At 38.2% G+C, this 23326-nt stretch overlaps 1 protein-coding gene across 1 annotated transcript in view; it reads right to left on the minus strand.

Annotated features, from left to right (window-relative positions):
• LOC111150891 (GRAM domain containing 1C) overlaps positions 1-23326 on the minus strand; it is a 90413-nt gene that overhangs the window by 65066 nt on the left and 2021 nt on the right. The window contains exons 2-3 of the mRNA XM_022508574.1: positions 19221-19370; positions 2197-2281 (exon numbers count right to left, since the gene is read on the minus strand). Coding sequence (XP_022364282.1) covers positions 2197-2281; positions 19221-19370 — 235 coding nt within the window. The remainder of the gene's footprint in view (positions 1-2196; positions 2282-19220; positions 19371-23326) is intronic.

Below are 23326 nucleotides of genomic sequence, written 5' to 3' on the forward strand. Positions count from 1 at the left end.
ACCAATAATTTTCAATTTTTTTCTTTATATTTTTCTCTATAGCTTTAATGTTTTATAATGAGTATATGTCACTGTATCATCAGACTTTCAAGATAGTAACGACAAGTATGATAAATTTTGTAAAGCTTTCTATGAAAAGTATTTAATTTCAAGTGACAAACTGGCAAGAAACATTTGCAACACACATGAAAAAGATCTAATTTTTTAAACATCTAACAAGCTACTACAAATTAAGAAAAAGACAAACAACCACCAGAAAAATGGGCAAGTTTATGATGAGAAATGTTCACAGGAGAAGAAATACAAATGGTTTACAGACATATGAATAATGTTCAACCTCCTTTATAATTAAAGAAATGCATATTTAAACAAGGATGAAGTACCATTTCTACCTACCAAATTCTACTAATGCAAAGTTCCTGAGGTGTGGCAAACAGGTACTTACATACACTTAATGAAAATGCAAATTGGTGAAGCCTTTTGGAGTAAATTGGCAATAGGAAACTTTTTACATTATTTTTTTGAAAGATTCTGTTTATTCATTTGACAGAAAGAGAGAGAGACAGTGAGAGGAAACACAACCAGGAGGAGAGGGAGAGGGAGAAGCAGATTCCCTGCTGAGCAGGAAGCCTGAGGTGGAGCTCACTCCCAGTCCCAGGACCCCAGGATCATGACCTGAGCCAAGGGCAGACGCCCAGTGACTGAGCCACCCAGGCGCCCTTGGCATCGGTAAACTTTTTAAATGCTCATTACCTTTTTGCCACAACTTAACTTCATAAAATTTATCCTACAATATGTGCGCACATATATGCCAAAACAAATGTAAAAGTTTCAGTGTAATATTAGCAAAAATAGTAAAAAACAAGAAGCAAGCAAAATGTCCATCAATAAAGGATTTGTTAAATAAATTATGGTACAAAGTTCATTTAGTGGAATACCAGGCAGGCATTGAAAGAATGAAGTGGATCCTTAGGTAATGCTAATAAAAAGAGCTCAAAACAAGGTTCAAAGAGTAAGGCACCGTATGTTCTTAATTTAAATTCCGTTAGGGATATATGTACATGCCTCTTGAAATACCTGCAGAAAATGTTTGGAAATATACATTAAAAAATCACTAAAAGAGGTTATATAGGCCAGGAAAAATGTTGCAGTAGTCTTGGTCAGAAGGACCACTCACTTCCCATTATATGCCCTTATATAGCGTTTGAATATTTTGTCATAAGAATGCATTACTTTCAAAAGTTCTTAGAAGTTGTTTTAATTCATTATAATGATATTTAGGTACTAAGCCGAACTATCTAGAAATTCAGTTACATTTAATGGAATATTGCCCAACAGTATCAGAAATCAGAAATTTCTATGTATAAATGGTTTAAATGAAATACACACTAAAATTTTGATTTTTATTTTGATCACAAAAAAATCTATATTAAGCTTATATAAAAAATAAAGCACTTTTTATAAGAAAAATGGCTAAATTTTTCCTCTTAAAGTCTATTTCAAATAAAATCTATCTGAAAGATTTCATGAGGGCACCTGGCTGGCTCAGCTGGAAGAGTATGTGACTCTTGATCTCAAGGTCATGAATTCGAGTCCCACATTGGGTAAAGAGACTACTAAAACAATACATAAACAAACTTCTAAGAAATTAAAGTTTACATGAAAATAATATAGCCCTACTTGTGAGCTCTCTCTCTGTCAAATAAATAAATAAATAAAATCTTAAAAAAGGAAAGAAAATAATATAGCCCTAGAAAATTTTATAAAATTGCTCTATAATCTGTTAAGGAATACATTTTTCCAGGGAAAGGTAATATATATTGAACATCAAATTTAAAATTTTTCCTACAAAACCATATGAAACAAGCACCAGAAGAAATTGTCGATAACTTTCTTTTAGTTCTATTTTCTTAGCTAGTACTTTTTTATTTTATTTATTTTTTGGGGGGGTTACAAAATGGTGGTTTTATTAAAGCATGGGGCAGGACACATGGAAGTATTTAATATTTTTATGTGAGAAATCACTCCTCCCCAAATTACAACTTAGTTTTACATTGCCTAATATGACACTTATCTTCAAAAATATTTTCTATCTAGCACAAAGGCTTAAATATTCTACAAATATTGTCACTTGTCAGTTCTATTTTGATAATGAGGTAGTAAAATTTTTTTTTTACAACTTCCTGTCTTTTTTACCTGCTATTAGCTTCTCTGTATCAGGTAAATGTGTAAATTGTCTTTTGTATTCCTCATTCCTGTCTTTATAGGTGGAACTTGAAATCTGCAACAATAAAAAGATTAAATTTCAATGTAATTATAATCTTCATTAGATTAACAGAAATGTAGTCTTCGAAAATAAATTTTAAATGGGCTGTAAATAACATGATTTTCATGCAATATTTTGTATGTTTTTATATGAAAAACCACATACATAAACATTTCAAAAATCACCAAAAGGAAGCTCCCAGCATGTTGGAGTAAGGAGTTTAACAAATTCTCTCTGCAAAAGCAAAGATACAGCTGGAAAAAAAATGTCAAAACATCATCTCAAATTACTGGAAACAGGCATACAATAAACTGAGAAGTATTTGTTCATGAAAATCTACTGCACTTAGGAGCAGCAGAAGTCTGTGGCACCGTTTCCTTGACCAGTTCGCATTACTCTTCCTCCCCCATTTAATAAAGTCAATGTGACAGTTCTACAGGCCATGAAAACTAGCAGCTACGCAGACAGAGGTGGCTGAGTTGATTCAGAGTGCAGAGCAGAAAAGCTATGCCCCAAAGTAAAAAGGAAAATTCTGAAGCTGTCCACAAGAGGGTGAGGTTGCAGTCTCAACTGGGGCCAGAAACAAGCCCACTGGCAGATTAGCAGGGAACATCACAGAGATCTTGGAGGAGAGACAACCATAAATGGGCTTGATAAACTTCCCATGTATTCCTAGCTAAACAGAAGTAGCATGCATGTGTAGCAGAGACTAGAGAACTCCCAAACTATCCACACATTTGTGGCTACAGAAATAAGTTTTCCTGAGGGAAAACATAAAAATTGAGACAAACTTGAAAATATCCTGAATACTGAAAGCGTTCCCCAACCTATTCACAGATCTCTCAACAGAAGGTAAAAATACTACTGGCTCTGTGCATTTGAGCACAATTTCTTTTTTTTTTTTTATTATTTTATTAACCTATAATGCATTATTTGCCCCAGGGGTACAGGTCTGTGAATCATCAGGCTTACATACTTCACAGCACTCACCATATCACACACCCTCCCCAATGTCCATAAAGCAACCACCCTCTCCACACCCCTCCTCCCCGCAGCAACCCTCAGTTTGTTTTGTGAGATTAAGAGTCTCTTATGGTTTGTCTCCCTCCTGATCCAATCATCTTTCATTTTTTTCCTTCCCTATCCCCCAAACCTCCCCACTCTGCCTCTCAAATTCTTCGTATCAGGGAGATCATATGATAATTGTCTTTCTCTGATTGACTTATTTCACTCAGCATAATACCCTCTAGTTCCATCATGTCATTGCAAATGGCAAGATTTTGTTTCTTTTGATGGCTGCATAGTATTCCATTATATACATATATCACCTCTTCTTTATCCATTCATCTGTTGATGGACATTTAGGTTCTTTCCATAGTTTGGCTATTGTGGACATTGCTGCTATAAACATTCAGGTGCACGTGCCCCTTCAGATCACTACATTTGTATCTTTAAGGTAAATACCCAGTAGTGTGATTGCTGGGTCATAGTGTAGCTCTATTTTCAACTTTCTAAGGAACCTCTGTGCTATTTTCCAGAGTGGCTACACTTGAGCACAATTTCTGACCTATCACTGGCTGAAATAAGGGGTGAGCACTGGGAAGTCAGCCTTAAAAATAACAACAACAACAAACTGAGCAGAGACTGGACAAACAGATTTCACATATTTACTCCAGGATAAGTTACTAAACAATCAGAAATCATCGATGATAAGCTTTAGGGGTAGAGAGGATGTGATCAGAATCCATGGTTGCTACAATACATCATCTAAATTGCACAATTTTTAACAAAAATTATGAAACATGCAAAGAAACAGAAAAATATGACTCATACTAAAGAAAGAGAAGCAGGCAACAGAGTCTTTCAGGGTCCCCAAATACTAGATTTAGCAGACAAGAACATCAAAGCAGTTATTATAAATATATACAAACAACTGAAGAGAACCATGCTAAAGAATTAAAGGAAGGGGTGCCTGGGTGGCACAGTCGGTTTAGCATGCAACTCTTGGTTTCAGTTCAGGTCATGATCTCAAGGTCCTGGGATCAAGCCCCACACTGGGTTCCACACTCAGCATGGAGTCTGCTTGGGATTCTCTCTCTCCCTCTCCTATTTAATGGAATTAAAATGGTATCCTAAAAAATATCTGATACAAAATTATTACTATTCTATTCTCCTGCCCCTCTGGCTTGTGCTGTCTCTCAAATAAATAAAATCTCAAAAAAAAAAAAAAGAATTAAAGGAAAATATGACAATAGTGATTCAACAACCACAGAATGTCAACAAATACATTTAAAAAATTCTTTTAAGAAAAAAAAAAAAAGACATTCTGGAGTTGAAAACTACATTCACTAAAATAAAAAATCCACCAGAAGGGCTCAACACAAAATTCTATATGGCGGGGAAAGAATCAGCAAACTTAGATTAGCAAAACTTATCTAATTTGAAGAATAGAATGAAAAAGACTGTAGAAAGTTAACAGACTCAGAGGTCTGTGAGGCAACATTAATTGACTCAAAATACAGAATAACAGAAGGAAAAGGGAGACAGAAAAACATTTAGGGAAACAATGGTTAAAACTTTCAAAATCTGAGGAAAAACATTAATTGATAGAACAAAGAAGCTCAATTAACCAAGGAAAGAGATTCTGGGATACGTGGGTGGCTCAGCTTGTAAGTGTCTGACTCCTGAGTTCAGTTCAGGTCATGATGTCAGGGTTGTGAGATGGAGCCCCATGTCAGGCTCTGCACTCAGCAGAGAGTCTGCTTGAGATTCTCTCCCTCTTCCTGTGTCCCTACCCAACTCTCATGTGCGCTCTCTCTCTCTCTCTCTCTCTAAAATAAATAAATAAACCTTAAAACATACACCTATATATAAAATTAAGAAGATAAAAATTAAAAATAATGAAAATTTAAAAAATTTTTAAATTAAAAAAATATTTAAAGAACTACAGCATAGCTAAATTGTTGAAAGACAAAGGAGCAAGAGAAAACAGCAAGAGAAAAATGACTCATATATATAGGTAGAAACCAGGACAATTAATGGCTGACTTCTCATCATAAACAATGGAGACAACAGATCTGCTTCAAAGAAATGCAAAATGAAGTCCTTTAGCTGCAAAGAAATGTTATAGTATGGTAACTAAAATCCACAAGAAACAGTGAAAAGCACCAGAAGTGGAAATATCAAAAGGAATTAAAATGGTATCCTAAAAAATATCTGACACAAAATTATTCTAAAATTAACATGGAAGGGCTCCTTTCAAGATAAAAACATTCAGCAAGGAGGCAAGAATATGGAGAAACTAGATCACCCATACATTGGTGGGAACATAAAACAGTACAGCCACTCTGGAAACCAGATTGGCAGTTTCTTAAAAACTAGATATGCAACTATCAATGACCGAGCAATTGTATTCCTGGGCATTTACCCCTAGAGAGGAAAACTTATGTTCACACAAAAACCTGTACATGAACATCTACAGCAGTTTTATTCATCATAGCCCCAGACTGGAGCTAGCCCAATGGATATATAGTTAAAACTGTGGTACTTCCAACCATGGAATACTACTCAGCATTAAAAAGGAATAAACTGGGTTGCTGGTTGGCTCAGAAGAGTGTGTGACTCATGATCTCTGGGTCATAAGTTTGAGCCCCACACTGGGTATAGAGACTACTTAAAATAAATTTTAAATATATATATATACACACACACACACATACATACATACATTCATACATAAACTTTAAAAAGGAATGAACTCTTGGTACACAAATTAGATGGAACACCAGCAAATTATGAATGAAAATTGAAAAGGTTACATACCTTATGATACCATTTATATAATATTCTTGAAATGACATAATTATAAAAATGGAGAACAGCTTAGTGGTTGACAAGGGTTGAGTAGGGGGCAGAGCACTATAAAAGGCTCTGTCTGTAAAAAGGATTCTTGCTGGGGCACCTGGGTGGCTCAGTGGGTTAAAGCCTCTGCTTTTGGCTCAGGTCATGATCTCAGGGTCCTGGGATCGAGCCCCGCATCGGGCTCTCTGCTCTGCGAGGAGCCTGCTTCCCTCTCTCTCTGCCTGCCTCTCTGCCTACTTGTGATCTCTCTCTGTCAAATAAATAAAATCTTTTAAAAAAAAAAAAAAGGATTCTTGCTGGATGAAAATGTTCTGTATCAATGTGGTATCAGCAAGTATCAATGTGGTATGGTACTATACTTTTGCAAGGTGTAATCATGGGGGGAAATTGTTTAAAGGGTACAGGTTATCTGTATCATTTTTTTTTTAAGATTTTACTTATTTATTTGAGAGAGAGGGAGCACAAGCAGTGGGAGGGACAGGGTGAGAGAGAGAAGCAGGCTCCCCACTGAACAGGGAGCCCAACCATGTTGGTCTCGATCCCAGGACTCTGGGATTATGATCTGAGCTGAAGAAAGATGCTCAACCAACTGAGGCACCCAGGTGCCTCTTTCTGTATCATTTCTTATAACTACACGTGAGTCTAAAATTATCTCAAACTAAAAGTAGAAAAAAAAATACGAGAAACTTTGTAGGATTAGAATAAATGTGTTAATTCTACATAAGAGGTAGAAATGCTTAAAGTGCTTTTAAAGCTGATTCACAGGTCATTCTCCACATTCTTTTTAAATTTAAATTCAATTAATTAACATATAGTGTATTTTTAGTTTAAGAGGTAGAGCTCAGTAATTCATCAGGCTTACATAATGCCCAGTGCTTATTACTTCACATGCCCTCCTTAATGTCCATCACCCTGTTACCCTATCCCCCCAAACCCTTTCCCTCCAGCAACCCTGTTTGTTTCCTATAATTAAGAGTCTCTTATGCTTTGTCTCCCTCTCTGATTTCACTTTGTTTTATTTTTCCCTCCCTTCCCCTATGATCCTCTGTTTTCTTTCTTAAATTCCACATGTGAGTGAGATCATGATAATTGTCTTTCTCTGATTGATTTATTTCACTTAGCATAATACCCTCTAGTTCCACCCATGTTGTTGCAATAGCAAGATGTCAATTTTTTGATGGCTGAGTAATATTCCATTGTGTATTTATACCACATCTTCTTTATCCATTCATCTGTCAATGGACATCTGGGTTCTTTCCATAGTTAGGCTATTGTGGACATTGCTGCTATTGCTAAACATTGGGGTGCAGGTGACTTTGGGTCACTACATCTGTATCTTTGGAGTAAATACCTGGTATTGTAATGCTGGGTCGTGGGGTAGCTCTATTTTCAATTTTTTGAGGAACCTCCATACTGTTTTCCAGAGTGCCTGTACCAGCCTGCATTCCCATCAGCAGTGTAGGAAGGTTCCCCTTTCTCTGCATCCTTGCCAACATCTGTCATTTCCTGACTTGTTAATTTCAGCAATTCCGTGTGAGGTGGTATCTCACTGTGGTTTTGATTTGAATTTCCCTGATGCCAAGTGATGTTGAGCATTTTTTCATGCATCTGTTGGCCATTTATATCTTCACATCCTTCTATGTTCTCCCTCCAACTGCATATCTTTAGGCCATTTTAGTACTCCTTGTTAATAACGACATCACCAGACAAATAATATAAGTAAAATTATTTAATTATTGAGAACAATGTGACTAGTGTAATAGAAACTCCCTCTTAGATGTGGCTCATAGGATCAATGTCAAGGCTTTTAAGTTCACATCTCATACCTAATAAAAGGTTTTTTGGAAAGGCAGATAAAGAATGCTGGGTTAGAATTTTTGTATTCCTTTAGATTTGGTTTATATGTGCTATTTAAAATTTCTCATTGTTGGGGAGACTGGGTGGTTCAGTCAGTTGAGTGTCTGCCTTCAGCTCAGATAATGATTTTGGGGTCCTGGGATTGAGCCCCCAGTCAGGCTCCCTGTTCAGTGGGGAGCCTGCTTTTCCCTCTCCTTCTGCCTAGCCCCCACCTGCTCATTCTCTCTCTCTCTCAAATAAATAAAATCTTTCAAACTTCTCATTATACTAGATAATCAAAAGGATATACTTAGGATGAAGCCTTAATTAATATCCCAATAACACATTACTATTTCAGGTATTTTCCATATTATCTATGTCATTTATTAAATATGTTAATTTATTCATAATTTCTTAGGAGTCATGTTGCTTTTCCAAAATATTTTCCCATGTTGATGTTGTCATCTTTAAAGAAGTATACGTGTTTAAAGATTTTATTTATTTATTTGGTGGGGAGGAGGGAGAAAGTAGAGGGGCAAAGGGAGAGGTAGAAGCAGACTTCCCACTGAGCAGGGAGCCTGACCCAGGGCTCAATCCCAGGACCCGAAAATCATAACCTGAGCAGAAGACAGATGCTTAACCAACTGAGCCACCCAGTTACCCCCAAACTGTACTTTTTAATGTCACTAGTAACCTCTACTTTGCAAATCCAATAATCATTTTTCAGGCCTCACTCTACCTATCACAATAGGTCACTCTGTCCTTAAAAGACATTAATCACTTTGAGGATACCACACTTCCTAAGATTTTATCTGATTAGCCAAATCTCAGTTTCTTTTGCTAGTTCCTGCTCTACCACCTAAACATTGGAGAGAGGTTCTAAACATTGGAGAGTCTACTTCTTTTTTTTAATCCACATTTTTTCCATTGGTGATCTCATCTAATCTTTATAAATCTGTCTTTAAATACCATCCATACTCAAAGTCTCCCAAATTTACTTCCCTATTCAATCTCTCTCCTGAGATTCAAGTCATAAATCCAATAACCTACTAGACTTTTCTACTTGCATATCATATATGCATCTCCAACTTGATTTTCTCAACCCCCAAAACTACTTCTCTCCTGTCTTTCTCATCTCCTAAGTGATGCTTCCATGCACCTAGTTGCACTGATCAGAAATCTAGGAATCATTATCCTTGGCTTTTTTCTTCTTCCTCACTCACCACATCTGACTCCATCAGTAAGCTGTTTGTCAAACAAGCCAGTCTTATTCCTGCCTCTTGCCTGTCCACGGAGCACCACTTCCTTTTCCCCCTCCTCACGTGATTCATCTATGTTCTTTCCTTGTCCCTGATATAGGGCTCTCTCAAAATGGCACCTCCTCAGAAAAGCTTTTCCAGGCCATCCTAATTGAAAATGCTACTCCCTTCCATGTGATTCTCTATACCTTACATTTCTCTATTGTCTTCTCTTACTACCTGACATAACACTACACGTTTGCAGGAAAAAAGAGAGAGAGAGAGAGAGAGGCAAACCATAAGAGACTATTAGCTATATAAACTATAGAGAACAAACTGAGGGTTGCTGTAAGGGATGTGGGCAGGGAATGGGCTAAGTGGGTGATAGGTATTAAGGAGGCCACTTGTGATGAGCACTGGGTGTTGTATATAAGTGATGATTCACTAAATTACCCCTGAAATCAATACCTATACTATACGTTAACTAGAATTGAAATAAAAGCTTGAAACGAAATACATTACACATTTGGTTATGTGCATACTATTCATTTCCCAATCAGCTCTAGAATGGCAGAGACACTTAGAACAGTCTGGTGCAAAGAAGACACTTAAATGAATTATTAAATTACTATTCCTGGAGTGCTTGCCTGGCTCAGTCAGAAGAGCATGTAACTCTTGATCTCAAGGTTGTGAGTTCAAGCTGCATGCTAGGTGTAGAAATTACTAAAAATAAATAAAAAAACTTTTTTGGAAAAGCTATTCCTATCTTAATTCATGTATATCTACCTTTGCCATTTGTTTGATAACAATGTCTCTGCTCATATATTCTTTTCATTTATCCTGTGAGAGACTCACTGTACTTCCTGATTCTGGTCTTTCATCAAAAGTGGAAAATTTTCAGGCATATCTTTTTGAATATGAAACTTCTATTAGATTCATACTGGACTCTACTTTTCTCCTTATTACTTAAGCCATTCTCTTTCAAATTTTTCTATCTTTATCTCTCAGTGGCACAGTGTAACAATTTCCTCCTATACCAGTTTACTGATTTTTCTCTTTAGCTGCTATTTCCCATGTTCACTGAATTTTTATTTTTTTATAAATATTATTTATTTGTCAAAGAGAGAGAGTGAGTGAACGAGCACAAGCAGGAGGAATGACAGGCAGAGGGAGAAGCAGGCTCCCTGCTCAGCAGGGAGACTGATGCGGCACTCAAGCCCAGGACCCTGGGATCATGACCTGAGACAAAGGCAGACGCTTAACTGACTGAGCCACCCAGGTGTCCTTCCACTGAATTATTAAATTATTATTTCAATGACTACATTTTTCATTTCTAGAAATTGTATTTGGTTGTCTCCCAAATCTGCCTGGTGTTTTTAAGAATGTCTTAGCCAGGGGTGCCTGGGGGGCTCAGTCAGTTAAGGGTCTGATTCTTGGTTTCAGCTCAGGTTATGATCTCGGGGCCATGAGATCAAATCCCATGTTGGGCTCGGTATGCGGCACAGAGTCTGAGTCTTTCTCCCTCTTCTTCTGACCCTCCCCCTGCTCACTCCCTCTCTCTCTGAATTAAAAATAAAATGCTTTACCCATTTATCACATGCTTAATTCCTTCTATTAAGTCTTTATTAATATCCAATGATGGTTTAATAGTCTTTATCTTTAATAATTTTATCTGAAGTTTTGAGGGTATAATAGAAATATGCTATTTATTGAATCTCCTTCTGCTCACTCATATAGTATTAAATTCCGGTCCCAAAATGTCATGAGAGATGGACTACAGTTGTGTATTCTCAGGAAGATGTCCATCCTTCTCCACTCCAAGCACAAGTTGGGCAGTAAGCTTCCTTATCTTCAAGCAGGCAGGTGTGGGTAGACTAGGAATTTCTTTCCTAGTCCGTGCTTCATAGAATGTATAACTCTTCGAGAGTCATGGCTTTATAAGGAGTTCCCAGTTCTAATCCATACAAGTCCAAGGCATCATCTCCAATCCCAGTGTGGCCATTAAAGCTTTCATGACTGAGACAAATAAACTCCTCAGGGCTGTCTCAGCATTAGCTCCTGAGCTTACAACTCTGGTAATCAGTTCCCTCTTCTTTTTTAGCCCTTAGGTATTTCCCTTGCTATTTTGTGAGCCCAGACATTCATTTTAAAAACATGTTTGTAACATTTCATCTGCATTTCTAGGTACTTTATAGTGGAAGAGCTTTTAAGTTAAAATGTTCTCTTTCCGTATTGCCAGAAACGTTAGTTCCTATTCCCTCATAATTAAATCTAAAGGTTTTAAGATATCTAGGTTTTCAAAGAAAATCTATCTATAATTAAATTTTAATTGGATAAAAAATGACTTTCAAATCCAACAGAAGTTGGAAAATAAGTTTATTCTTTCCATCAGTTATCAAAGTGAAAGTCTAAAATATCCTTTTTAGCTTCAATAAATCCAAGGTACATTGGGAGAGATTAACATATGATTATAGAAAACACCTCTCCAAAGTTGCCAAAGTATGTTGCAAACATACTAATTAATCCTCTTGGGTTTGGGTTTTTATTGTTATTTAACAGTGCAACATTAATTAATCCTCATGATGTACCTAGCTCAAATCAGGTCTGTGACAACTTTTATCCCCACTTATAAGCAGAAAGCTTACTTGTGAATAACATGACTATGATCATGCTATAATCCAATGATAAAGTACAGAGTCAAGATTCCTGATTTCTGGTATAATTAGAAAAAAATTGCTTGTGATCTACAAAAATTCAACTCTAAATATTTTTCTAACAAAACACTAGTACTTATTATTTGTACATATATAATGGTTCAAAATCTAGACTTGCTTTATTCTTGTTTTAGAACAGGGCCACCTGGGTGGCTTAGTCGGGTAGGCGTTTGCCTTTGGCTCAAGTCATGATCCCAGGGTCCTGGGATCAACCCCACAGCGGCCTCCATGCTCAGCAGGGAGCCTGCTTCTCCCTCTCCCTCTGCCCCTCCCCCTGTTCATGTGCTCTCTCTCACTTTCAAGTAAATTAAAAAAATCTTTTAAAAAATGTTTTAGAACAAAAATATTTTTTTATTTTTATTTTATTTATTTATTTATTGAAAGAGAGAGCATGCAAGTATGGAGGTGAGATGGAAAGATAGAGGGAAAGGAGAGAAAGAATCTTAACCAGGCTCCATGCTAAGTGCAGAGCCCAATGTGGTGCTTAATCTCTCAACTCTGAGATCATGACCTTAGCTGAAATCAAGAGTCAGGCATTTAAACAACTGAGGAACCCAGGTGCCCCAGTATGTCATTTTCTAAGCATAAGCAAAAGAAAATCTTAAAGGTTTTTTCTACTCTTAATAGTTACTAGCCCTACATCACGAAAAGAAGTTACATTAAATCAATATGTCTGCTGCAAATCTCTGTAGGCTCTTCCTCTGGGACATTAATCCACCTGGAATACACCATTATTTTAGTCAGGAAAAAAAAAAGAGTTTTTGTTTTGTCAGTTTTTAGGGATTTGGTTTTGTTGTTGTTGTTTCTGCTATGTACTTTTACTAAGAGTTAAAGAGCAAAAGTATTCATATTTATATGCCATTAAGTTTATTTCAAGGTTTTTTCCCTTTCATATAATTTTTGTCACATTGGGACTTAAAAGTTATTAATAAAACTCATTTCCCACATACGAGGATTAAATATTTTAATTTTTTATTTTATTTATTTATTTATTTTTAAATATTTTATTTATAGATAGAGTAAGAGTGAGAGAGAGAGAAAGAAAGAAAGCATAAAGCAGGGGCCACCTGGGTGGCTCAGTGGGCTAAAGCCTCTGCCTTCAGCTCCTGCATTGGGCTCTCTGCTCAGCAGGGAGCCTGCCTCCCCCTCTCTCTCTGCCTGCCTCTCTGCCTACTTGTGATCTCTGTCAAATAAATAAATAAAATCTTTTTAAAAAATAGTCCTTTAAAATAAAATTAAAAAAGAAAGCATAAAGCAAGGGGAGCAGCAGGCAGAGGGATAAGCAGGCTCTCCACTGAGCAGGGAGCACAACCTGAGAAATTATGACCTGAGAAATATTGTAATTTTTAAATTAAAAAAAGAAAACAAATATAACAATTAAGATTCCTCTTTCTATATTACAGGATTGAAATAGAAAATCTGCTGCTATTGGTCTCACTATCAGGTCTATGGTGATTTAATCAAACTCCTTTTTTTTTTTTTTAAGATTTTATTTATTTTTTGACAGTGAGACAGGGAGAGAGAGAGAGAGCACAAGCAAGGGGAGCAGCAGAGGCAGCAGGAGAAACAGGCTTTCCCCTGAGCAGGGTGCAGGACTTGATCCCAGGACCCTGGGATCATGACCTGAGCCAAAGGCACACGGTAAACAGACTGAGCCACCTAGGTGTCCTAATCAAACGCCTTTAAATTAAAGTCCATCTGTCAGCTGTTAACTGCCCTGGAATTAAATAAATAAAACTTAAAAAATAAAGTCCTACTGTCAGAAAGACACTCACTAGTCAATCTGTTAAGCAGCACAAAATTAAATGGATAAGGTCTAAAAAGAAACCAGCCTCAACAACAACAAAAAACCTTTAGTGAACTCTACTTCACTGTCTTGTATCCTTTTTTTTTTTTTTTTTTGTCTTGTATCCTTTTGTCAAGTTCTCACAACTTTCTTATTTATGGGGAATCATAAAAATATATTTTCCAATATTACAAATAGGAGGTCCTCTTATCCAGCACTTTTCAACCCTCTTTACCACTCTTAAGGAAAGGTGTTCTCCATGTAACATATTCCCACTATATATGCCTAGAGTTTTTTATAACTGATATGCAGCTACCAGGAATGTAAATTATGAGCACCTGCTAGCCAAACACCGCCTCCGCTTTTTTTCTCATATTGATTCAAGACACACCAATGTTGTAATACTATGACCCAATCTCTCATTTTATAAGTGAGGCACCTGACAGACATACTCAACAACATACTCAAGAGCACAAGACAGTGTAATCACCAGGGACAGAGTGTACACTCCATCCCAGATCTTTTGTGCCCAATCTCCAATTCACCCAATGACAATCACACTGCCCTCTAAATTCACTACTGTGGAACAACTGAGTTAGCCAGGCCAGAGTATATGAGTTATTCTACACCAGTGATTTTTTTCATGTCCCTGGAGCTTACCTCTTTTAAATACCAAAACTTTAAAAAGTTATCAATTCCAGTCTCTTCAACAAATGGTGTTGGAAAAATTGGACAGCCACATGCAGAAGAATGAAATTGGACCATTTCCTTACACCATACAAAAAAATAGACTCAAAATGAATGAAAGACCTCAATGTGAGACAGGAATCCATCAAAATCCTTGAGGAGAACACAGGCAGCAACCTCTTTGACCTCAGCCATAGCATATTCTCCTTAGAAACATCACCAAAGGCAAGGGAAGCAAGAGCAAAAATGAACTATGGGGACTTCATCAAGATCAAAAGCTTTTGCACAGCAAAGGAAACGGTCAACAAAACCAAAAGACACCTGACAGAATGGGAGAAGATATTCACAAATGACATGTCAGATAAAGGGCTAGTATCCAAAATCTATAAAGAACTTAGCAAACTCAACACCCAAAGAATAAAGAATCCAATCAAGAAATGAGCAGAAGACATGAACAGACATTTCAGCAAAGAAGGCATCCAAATGGCCAAAAGACACATGAAAAAGTGCTCAACATCACTCGGCATCAGGGAAATACAAATCAAAACCACAGTAAGATACCACCTCAGATCAGTCAGAATAGCTAAAATTAACAAGTCAGGAAACGACAGGTGCTGGCAAGAATACAGAGAAAGGGGAACCCTCCTACACTGTTGGTGGGAATGCAAGCTGGTGCAGCCACTCTGGAAAACAGCATGGAGCTTCCTCAAAAAGTTTAAAACAGAGCTACACTACCTGCTAGTAATTGCACTACTGGGTATTTACCCTAAAGATACAAATGTAGTGATCCGAAGGACCACGTGCACCCAAATGTTTATAGCAGCAATGTCCACAATAGCCAAACTATGGAAAGAACATAGATGTCCAACAACAGATGAGTGGATATATATGGATATATATATATATATATTTATAAATATATATATTTATATACCAAACCAAAAGAAGATTTGGTATATAAATACAATAGAATACTATGCAGCCATCAAAAGAAACGAAATCTTGCCATTTGCAATGATGTGGATGGAACTAGAGGGTATCATGCAAAGTGAAATAAGTCAATCAGAGAAAAACAATTATCACATGATCTCTCTGATATGAGAAATTTGAGAGGCAGGGTGGGGGTTCTGATACGAAGAACTTAAGAGGCAGGGCAGGGGGTCATGGGGGTTGGGAGAGAAAAAATGAAACAAGATGGGACTGGTGGGGGAGACAAACCATAAGAGACTCTCAATCTCACAAATCAAACTGAGGGTTGCTGGGTGGGCAGGGATGTATAGGGTGGCTGGGTTATGGACATTGGGGAGGGTATGTGCTATGGTGAGTACTGCAAAATGTGTAAGCCTGATGATTCAAAGACCTGTACCCCTGAGGCAAATAATACATAATATGTTAATTTAAAAAAAGTTATCAATTCCTTTTGGTAGAAACCTTCCATAAGTGTAAAAGCACAAATCCAGATTCCTTGGGTATTCCAGTGAATGGGCTCTTGACATTGTTTTCAATTATTTGCTTAACTACCAGGTCATGTGTCTCATGAATATTTCCCTGCCTTGGTACTGGTCTTTCCTGTGTTGATCTGGGCTCCCTCAGTGAACGCAACCATCTTACTACACTCATTCAATTCCAACTTTACTGCCAGGAGAATGTGAAAACAGCAACAGGGTGGTGTCAGTGGTAGAAGCAGATGGATTTAAAATGACAGAGAAAAAGTGCATTATTTTGCAGACTTTTTAACCATCACTTCTACCAATAACTATTATATTAGAGCCAGCTAATCTACATAGACCTTTGGCCTCCACATTAAGAGGCCCACGTTGCTACACTTTTTGAGCTTCTGATGTCATTTCTTCCCATTGTCCATGTGTTATCACCAAATAATTCCCCTATCTCCAATACCCTATTCAACTATAAAACGGGAACCAACTGATTTAGGCTTATAAAAATATGTCAAAAATATATTAAAGATATTCCAAATGACTACTTGAGGACTTCTCCTCCACAAGGTACATAAGCATGACTTTTGATTTAGCTATTCGGGCTCCTTTTGGTTTTGTTTGCTTCTCAGTTCTGATAGTACACTTTCTGGGCAAGTGACCTCCAAAAAGTCAGTAAAACTTTTAAGATGTTGTATTTGTCTTTAAATCTATTCCGTGTGGGAGAACTGGGTGGTTCAGTCATTAAGCATCTGCCTTCGGCTCAGGTCATGATCCCAGGGTTCTGGGATCAAGTCCCACATCTGGCTCCTTGCTCAGCAAGAAGCCTACTTCTCCCTCTGCCTGCAGCTCCCCTGCTTGCACTCGCTTGCTCTCTCTCTCTCTCTCTCTCCGACAAATAAATAGGTGAAATCTTTAAAAAATAAAAAAATAAATAAATCTATTCCATGTGAATTCATACAAAAATTCCTCAAAAAAAAAAAATTCCTCAAAGTAAGATGCTTGTAATCCGCACAGAGACACAAACTCAGCCAAAGTAGACTTTTTTTTTTTTTTAAGATTTTATTTATTTATTTGACAGAGAGAGATCACAAGTAGATGGAGAGGCAGGCAGAGAGAGAGAGAGAGAGGGAAGCAGGCTCCCTGCTGAGCAGAGAGCCCGATGCGGGACTCGATCCCAGGACCCTGGGATCATGACCTGAGCTGAAGACAGCGGCTTAACCCACTGAGCCACCCAGGCGCCCCAAAGTAGACTTTTAACACTCTAAACAAGTGCTTCTCAAACTTGAAAGTGCATACAAATCTCCTGGAACTCTTGTGAAATAAAGATTTTAATTCAGTAGATCTGAGGCTGGGCCCAAGACTGCATTTCTAATCAGCTGACAGGTGATGCCAAATTTGTTGGCCCCACATTCTACACTTTGAGTAGCAAAGCTCTAGAACGCATATATCTTCTTTTTCTCTCTCTTATTACTAAATCCTCATTCCCCTGCTTGTTCCTTTTCTTGCTTTACCCTTCTTCTTGCTTTAAGTCTGCCAAGAATAACCACAGCGACTTTTTAGTCCTGTAGATAGCTCTTAGAACTATAAAGGTTTTCCAATCCATAACGTAGCAACAAAAATCATAGTACAGAATGGCTAAAACATTATAATAGTCAAAAACTTTCTCTGAATGTAACCAAAAGTAATATAATCAATATAGATGACATCATTTTCAGGATGTGTAGTTTTTTGGTATATTTCTTAGCAATTAAACATTTTCTTCAGGATATGGTTTTTAAAAACTTATGTTGAAGGGTGCTGGAGTGGCTCAGCTGGTGAAGCGACTGCCTTCAGCTCAGGTCAAGATCCTGGAGTCCTGGGATCCAGTCCCACATCAGGCTTCCAGCTCCGTGGGAAATCTGCTTCTCCCTCAGACCTTCATCCCTCTCATGCTCTCTCTCACTTTCTCTCTCTCTCTCAAATAAATAAATAAAATCTTCAAAATCAGTAGTCTTTAAGCTCTCGTCCGAAAAGGATCAAGAGCACGAAAAAATAAATAAATAATTAAAACTTAGTTGCATTTCTTAACAGGAATTAAGAAACGGTTATTTATGTTAAGTTTCAATAGCATTTGGGACACCAGGGTGGCTCAGTTGGTTGAGTGTCTGCCTTTAGCTTGGGTCGTGGTCCCGGGGTCCTGGGATCAGACCCCACATTGGGATCCCTGATCCGAGGGGAGCCTGCTTCTCCCTCTCTCTCTCTCTGTTTCTGTCTCTCATGAATAAATAGATAATATCTTTTTTTAAAAAGTTTCAGTAATATTCAAAAACTGAGCTATTAATTATGAACAGAATAATGGTACTTATACTAATCTTTATAACCTGTTAATATCATGTCTTTTTTAGGTTACTCTAAAATTATAAGAAATTCTGCTACTGGGGCACCTGGGCGGCTCAGTTGTTAAGCATCTGCCTTCAGCTCAGGTCATGATCCCAGGGTCCTGGGATCTAGCCAGGCATCGCATCAGGCTCTCTGCTCAGCGGGAAGCCTGCTTCTCCCTCTCTCATGTCTCCTGCTTGTGTTCCCTCTCTTGCTGTGTCTCTCTCTGTCAAATAAATAAATAAAATCTTAAAAAAAAAAAAGAAAAGAAATTCTGCTACCAAGTATATACCTAATCGTCAAGAGATCAGCTTAATATTGAACTATAAATGCCTTATAATCTTGTATAAAGTTCATTTATAGTTGCATTATACCAGATTCTTTCAAATATCTCATAACTGTCAGGAACCGCGAGATTTAGAACGAGCCCTTTAAAATAATAAATGTTAGCATTCATACAGCAATAGAAATGTTATTCTTACCAAAAAACTCTGTGCACCTAATCAACAAGCAGGAGTCTCATTTTACAGTGGGGGAAACCTGAACCATATTCAGGTCATACAACCAAGTAAGTACAGTGCAAACAGAATGTGAAACTCTTACCTTCAAAACCTATCTTATAATTATTAATATGCTACAGGTCAAATATTGTTACACTTCCTTTTCGGTATCAAAGCTAATTCTTTAAATCAAAATTATGTAAAATAGCTGATTTCTCAGTAACATTTAGAAATACGGTTTCTGCATAACATTAGTCTTGCTAATACAGTGAACAACAGTGTAAGTGGAATCCAGTTCTGTGGTGTAGTTTTCTTCCAGGGAAACCGAAGCAGACAATTCCACTCCAGCAAACCAGACAACAGTGCATTCTAGTGGCCAAAGGAGAGCATAATCAGAAATGTCTTGGACTCTGGACTTAAACATCTGAAATCTAGACGCTAATAAGACAACACTATATTTTATGAGTTGTTATAAACTTAAAGAAAATTTGTATTTAAGATTAAAATGAAGATATAAGGAAGAAAAAAATATTACCCAAAAGCTCCAGTCACTACTCCAGTTATGTAAATTTGGTCCCTGTTTTTTTGCTGAAACTGTATTACTCTCATCCACAACTGGACCAGGATTCTCCTCTAACTCTTCCTGGGGCTCAGCAGCAAAGCTTGACTCCCCTTCGTTTATTACCTGGGAACAAGTACCAATAATTTAAATTACTTACTGAGAAACGCTCATTTTAAAATGAGAAGAGTTAATGTTCAAACTAGATAAATTAACTTGAAAACAATATTTAAGCTTTTAGAAAACAGTAATGGTTTTTTTTCCCTCTACAGTTCATATATTCACACATGTGACAAATATTCTCCAACGACTACTACTGTTAGGTAGTTTAATTAGCACTGGGAATTAAAAATTTAATAAAACAGGGGTGCCTGGGTGGTTCAGTGGGTTAAAGCCTCTGCCTTCGGCTCAGGTCATGATCCCAGCGTCCCGGGATGGAGCCCCACATTGCATCAGGCTCTCTCTCTCTCTGCCTGCCTCTCTGCCTACTTGTGATCTCCGTCTGTCAAATAAATAAATAAAATCTTTTTTAAAAAATGAATAAAACAAAGTCCTTAGCCTCCAGAAGTTCATAGTCAGCTAGAGGAAGATTAAACAGCAAAAATACCATGCAATGGGAGTGACAATTAGCTCAACCTCTTTGAAGAGTAATCTGCAGTACCTAGTAAGGCCTAAAATGGGTATAAACTAAAACCCTATGTACATAGAGTCAACAATGTTTGTTATATTTGTAATACTAAGAGAGTGGAAGCAACCTTACTAACCATTTGTGGGAAGCTGGCAAATACACTCTGATTTATACAAACAATTGAGTTAAAAACAAATGAATCAGGCATTGGCCCCCATTGAGGACTGGTGGTGGGCGGGGAGAGTATACCCTATGCAAGATGTGGGCCCAATGGGTGGTCGCTCTTGAAAGAGAGCCATTATGGAGTTTACAAAAGGGAGAGAAAAGAGTTCGGAGGAGGGAAGGGAGCAGCCCTTGTGAGAACAATTAGAGCTCACCAGGCCCCTTAAAAACCTCTGTTGTTCCTGCTTGTCCTGCTGCTGCTGCCACCTATGCCTCTGTTTAACAGAAATCCTGATCCTTGGGTTTATAGAGAAAACCACCCATGGCACCCAGGTGGCACAGCAAAGGGGTAATTCAGCCTCAACTTAAGCTCAGGGCTTTTTTTTTTTTTTTTAAAGATTTTATTTATTTATTTATTTGACTCAGTGAAAGAGACAGAGAGAGCACAAGCAGGCAAAGCAGCAGGCAAAGAGAAAGGGAGAAGCAGGGAGAGAGAGAAGCAGGAGCCCCAGAGGGGCTCAATCCCAGGACTCTGGGATCATGACCTGAGCTGAAGGCAGATGCTTAACCAATTGAGCTGCACAGGTGCCCCAAAATAGGGTTTTTAAACTCCATAAAATAACCACATGCCCTTAGCCCTGGCGATACTGACTTGAGGTTCCCTGAAGGTTCAAATTTATAAATATGAAATGGTAGATAGGACTCCCTCCACTCACCACCATATTCACTCACCACCAAGAGGGAGAGAAAAAAAACAAACAAAGCAACAAACCAAAAAAGAAAAAAAGAAACCAAACAGAAAAACTGAAACAGAAATCCACAATTTGGCCTAGTTGGAAATCCAAAATGCAAAACTTATTAAAATAATTTATACAACAAAAGATAAAGATTGGCTTTTGTATCTGTACGGCAAAGGTTTTTTAATTAACTTCAACATCTGTTGAAATGTATCAAGTGGCAAATTTTCATGACTTTAATCAATACTGGGCTCAAACTATAGTTACACCACTAAATTTAAACAAGGCACCTCCTATAATCTTAAGGGAATTACTCAACATAAAATGGACCATAAATAGGTATGCATCACTTTAACCCCCAGAAGTACTGCCTTGCCTAAATTCTCCCTGGTAATATAGTATAGTACACATCACCCTAAAATATCCCATATGGGCAATGGATGCTCTGACCCAACAAAAAATTTAAATAGTCTTTGGAGCGTACAAATGGCTTTTTAAAAAGTGAGACCCTGGGTGGCTCAATGGGTTAAAGCCTCTGCCTTCGGCTTGGGTTGTGATCCCAGGGTCTTGGGATCGAGCCCCGCATCGAGCCCCGCATCGGGCTCTCTGCTCGGCGGGGAGCCTGCTTCCTCCTCTCTCTCTGCCTGCTTCTCTGCCTGCTTGTGATCTCTCTGTCAAATAAATAAATAAAATCTTTAAAAAAAAAAAAAGTGAGACCCTGTGGACCAGCCCTCCTCCAACCTCTAGCTAAAATAGTAAATACAATTCAATATAACATAAAACAGGGCCTTAGAGGATTGGGATTTATTACATAGGACCTAAATAGTGAAAGACTAATTATCCCTACTGCTTTTCCATTTAACAGCCTAATGTGGCCTGTTAAAGTTGGGAAAATGAATGGTGCCTCACAGTGGATTACTGTGCCCTTGATGCGGTGCACCTACCCATTAAGGCCCCTGTCCCCAGTACTATGGAAATTATTGACTCTATCCAATCAGAAACTAGGAAATATTTGATATTTTAAATCTGGCTAATATTCTAGTCAATGTCTCTCTCAGTAACCTCTCAGTCACATTTTTCTTTCACCTCTAGTGGGACACGATATACCTTTATCTAGCTAGCCACACAAGATACCTCGAAAGGCTTGCCATCACATGCAACCTTTACAGGCAATATTGTAATTGTATCCATTTTTCTCCAGGAGCACAGGTATGACATTACCTGGATTACATTCTCCTCTGAAGACATTCTTCTGACATACCAGTCAGGACATACAAATATGCACAAAGGAGTTCACAAAAAGGGGATGGACCATTGCCCCAAACACAGCATAAGGACTGCCACCTTAGTTAAAAGTATTTAGTAAACCAAGGGCCTCTCCACCCCAATAATGTCAAGAAAACCCTCTTGGCACCCACAATATTAAAACAAGCTCAATATTTATCAGGCATTTTGGGGGTCTGGAGAAAAATATTCCTCATTACAAATTTTACTTAAGCCTATCTATACTGTTACTTGCAAATGAGTCATGCTGAATGAGGACCCCTCCCAAAAATGATTCTAAAATTTGTCAAAATTATCATAGACACTTCTGTTAGTGCTACTCCCCGCCAACAAAACACACACACACACACACACACATACACACAGAGAACCCTTTACCATAGAGACTTCAGCAACTGGAGCCTGCACCACCCACAGTGTCTGTAAGCTGTCCACAGGTTCTGATGCAAGAAACTATCTCCCTAGCTCCACACTATATGCCATTAGAACAGCAGTTACTGACAGCATGATGGACTTTCCTGGAAATAGAGGATCTACGAGCCCAGTGCCTGTAATCCTCCAAACCCAGCTGTTCATGCCTTGGGTTCTAAAAGCAACACCTTGCAGCTCAGCACAACCACCAAGCCCTCCTTGCTACAGGATAAAACCAAATCGGGGCCCCATGACATATCCCATCTGCAGAAGGACATGCTCTCCCCTGTCCTCATTCTTTTGTTAGATGTCATGGTGCTAGAGGAGGTCACCACTCTTCTGAATCCCTTGAAAACTGAGGAGTAACTTGGGTTCAGCTGAGTGAAGTGCAATCAGAGTTTGTACGCTTCAAACTTCCATTTGAAGTTCAATGGACAAATTTTTCTGTTCAAGGGACAGCAGTAATACCATTACATACAATGGAGCTCACTAGATATGTACTGCTTTTCATCCCTTAACCAAGATGTCCCTGATAAAGGTAAGCACCCAAGGGTCAGCACAACTGGCTGAACTTCCCACAGTCATCTTGACAGGAGATGCTTGGGCCAACAATTGGCTCCATCTGCACCTTTCTACAGACTCCTGGGGCACTGCCTAAGAGCTGCACCTTTTGGGGTAAAGAACTCCGGAAATCTGTTTCACAGGTATTCAAAATATAAATCAAGGGCGCCTGGGTGGCTCAGTGGGTTAAGCCGCTGCCTTCGGCTCGGGTCATGATCTCGGGGTCCTGGAATTGAGTCCCGCGTCGGGCTCTCTGCTCGGCAGGGAGCCTGCTTCCCTTCCTCTCTCTCTGCCTGCCT

The sequence above is a fragment of the Enhydra lutris genome, unplaced genomic scaffold, assembly GCF_002288905.1.
Source record: "Enhydra lutris kenyoni isolate GAN:26980312 unplaced genomic scaffold, ASM228890v2 scaffoldscaffold2, whole genome shotgun sequence".
NCBI lineage: Eukaryota > Metazoa > Chordata > Mammalia > Carnivora > Mustelidae > Enhydra > Enhydra lutris.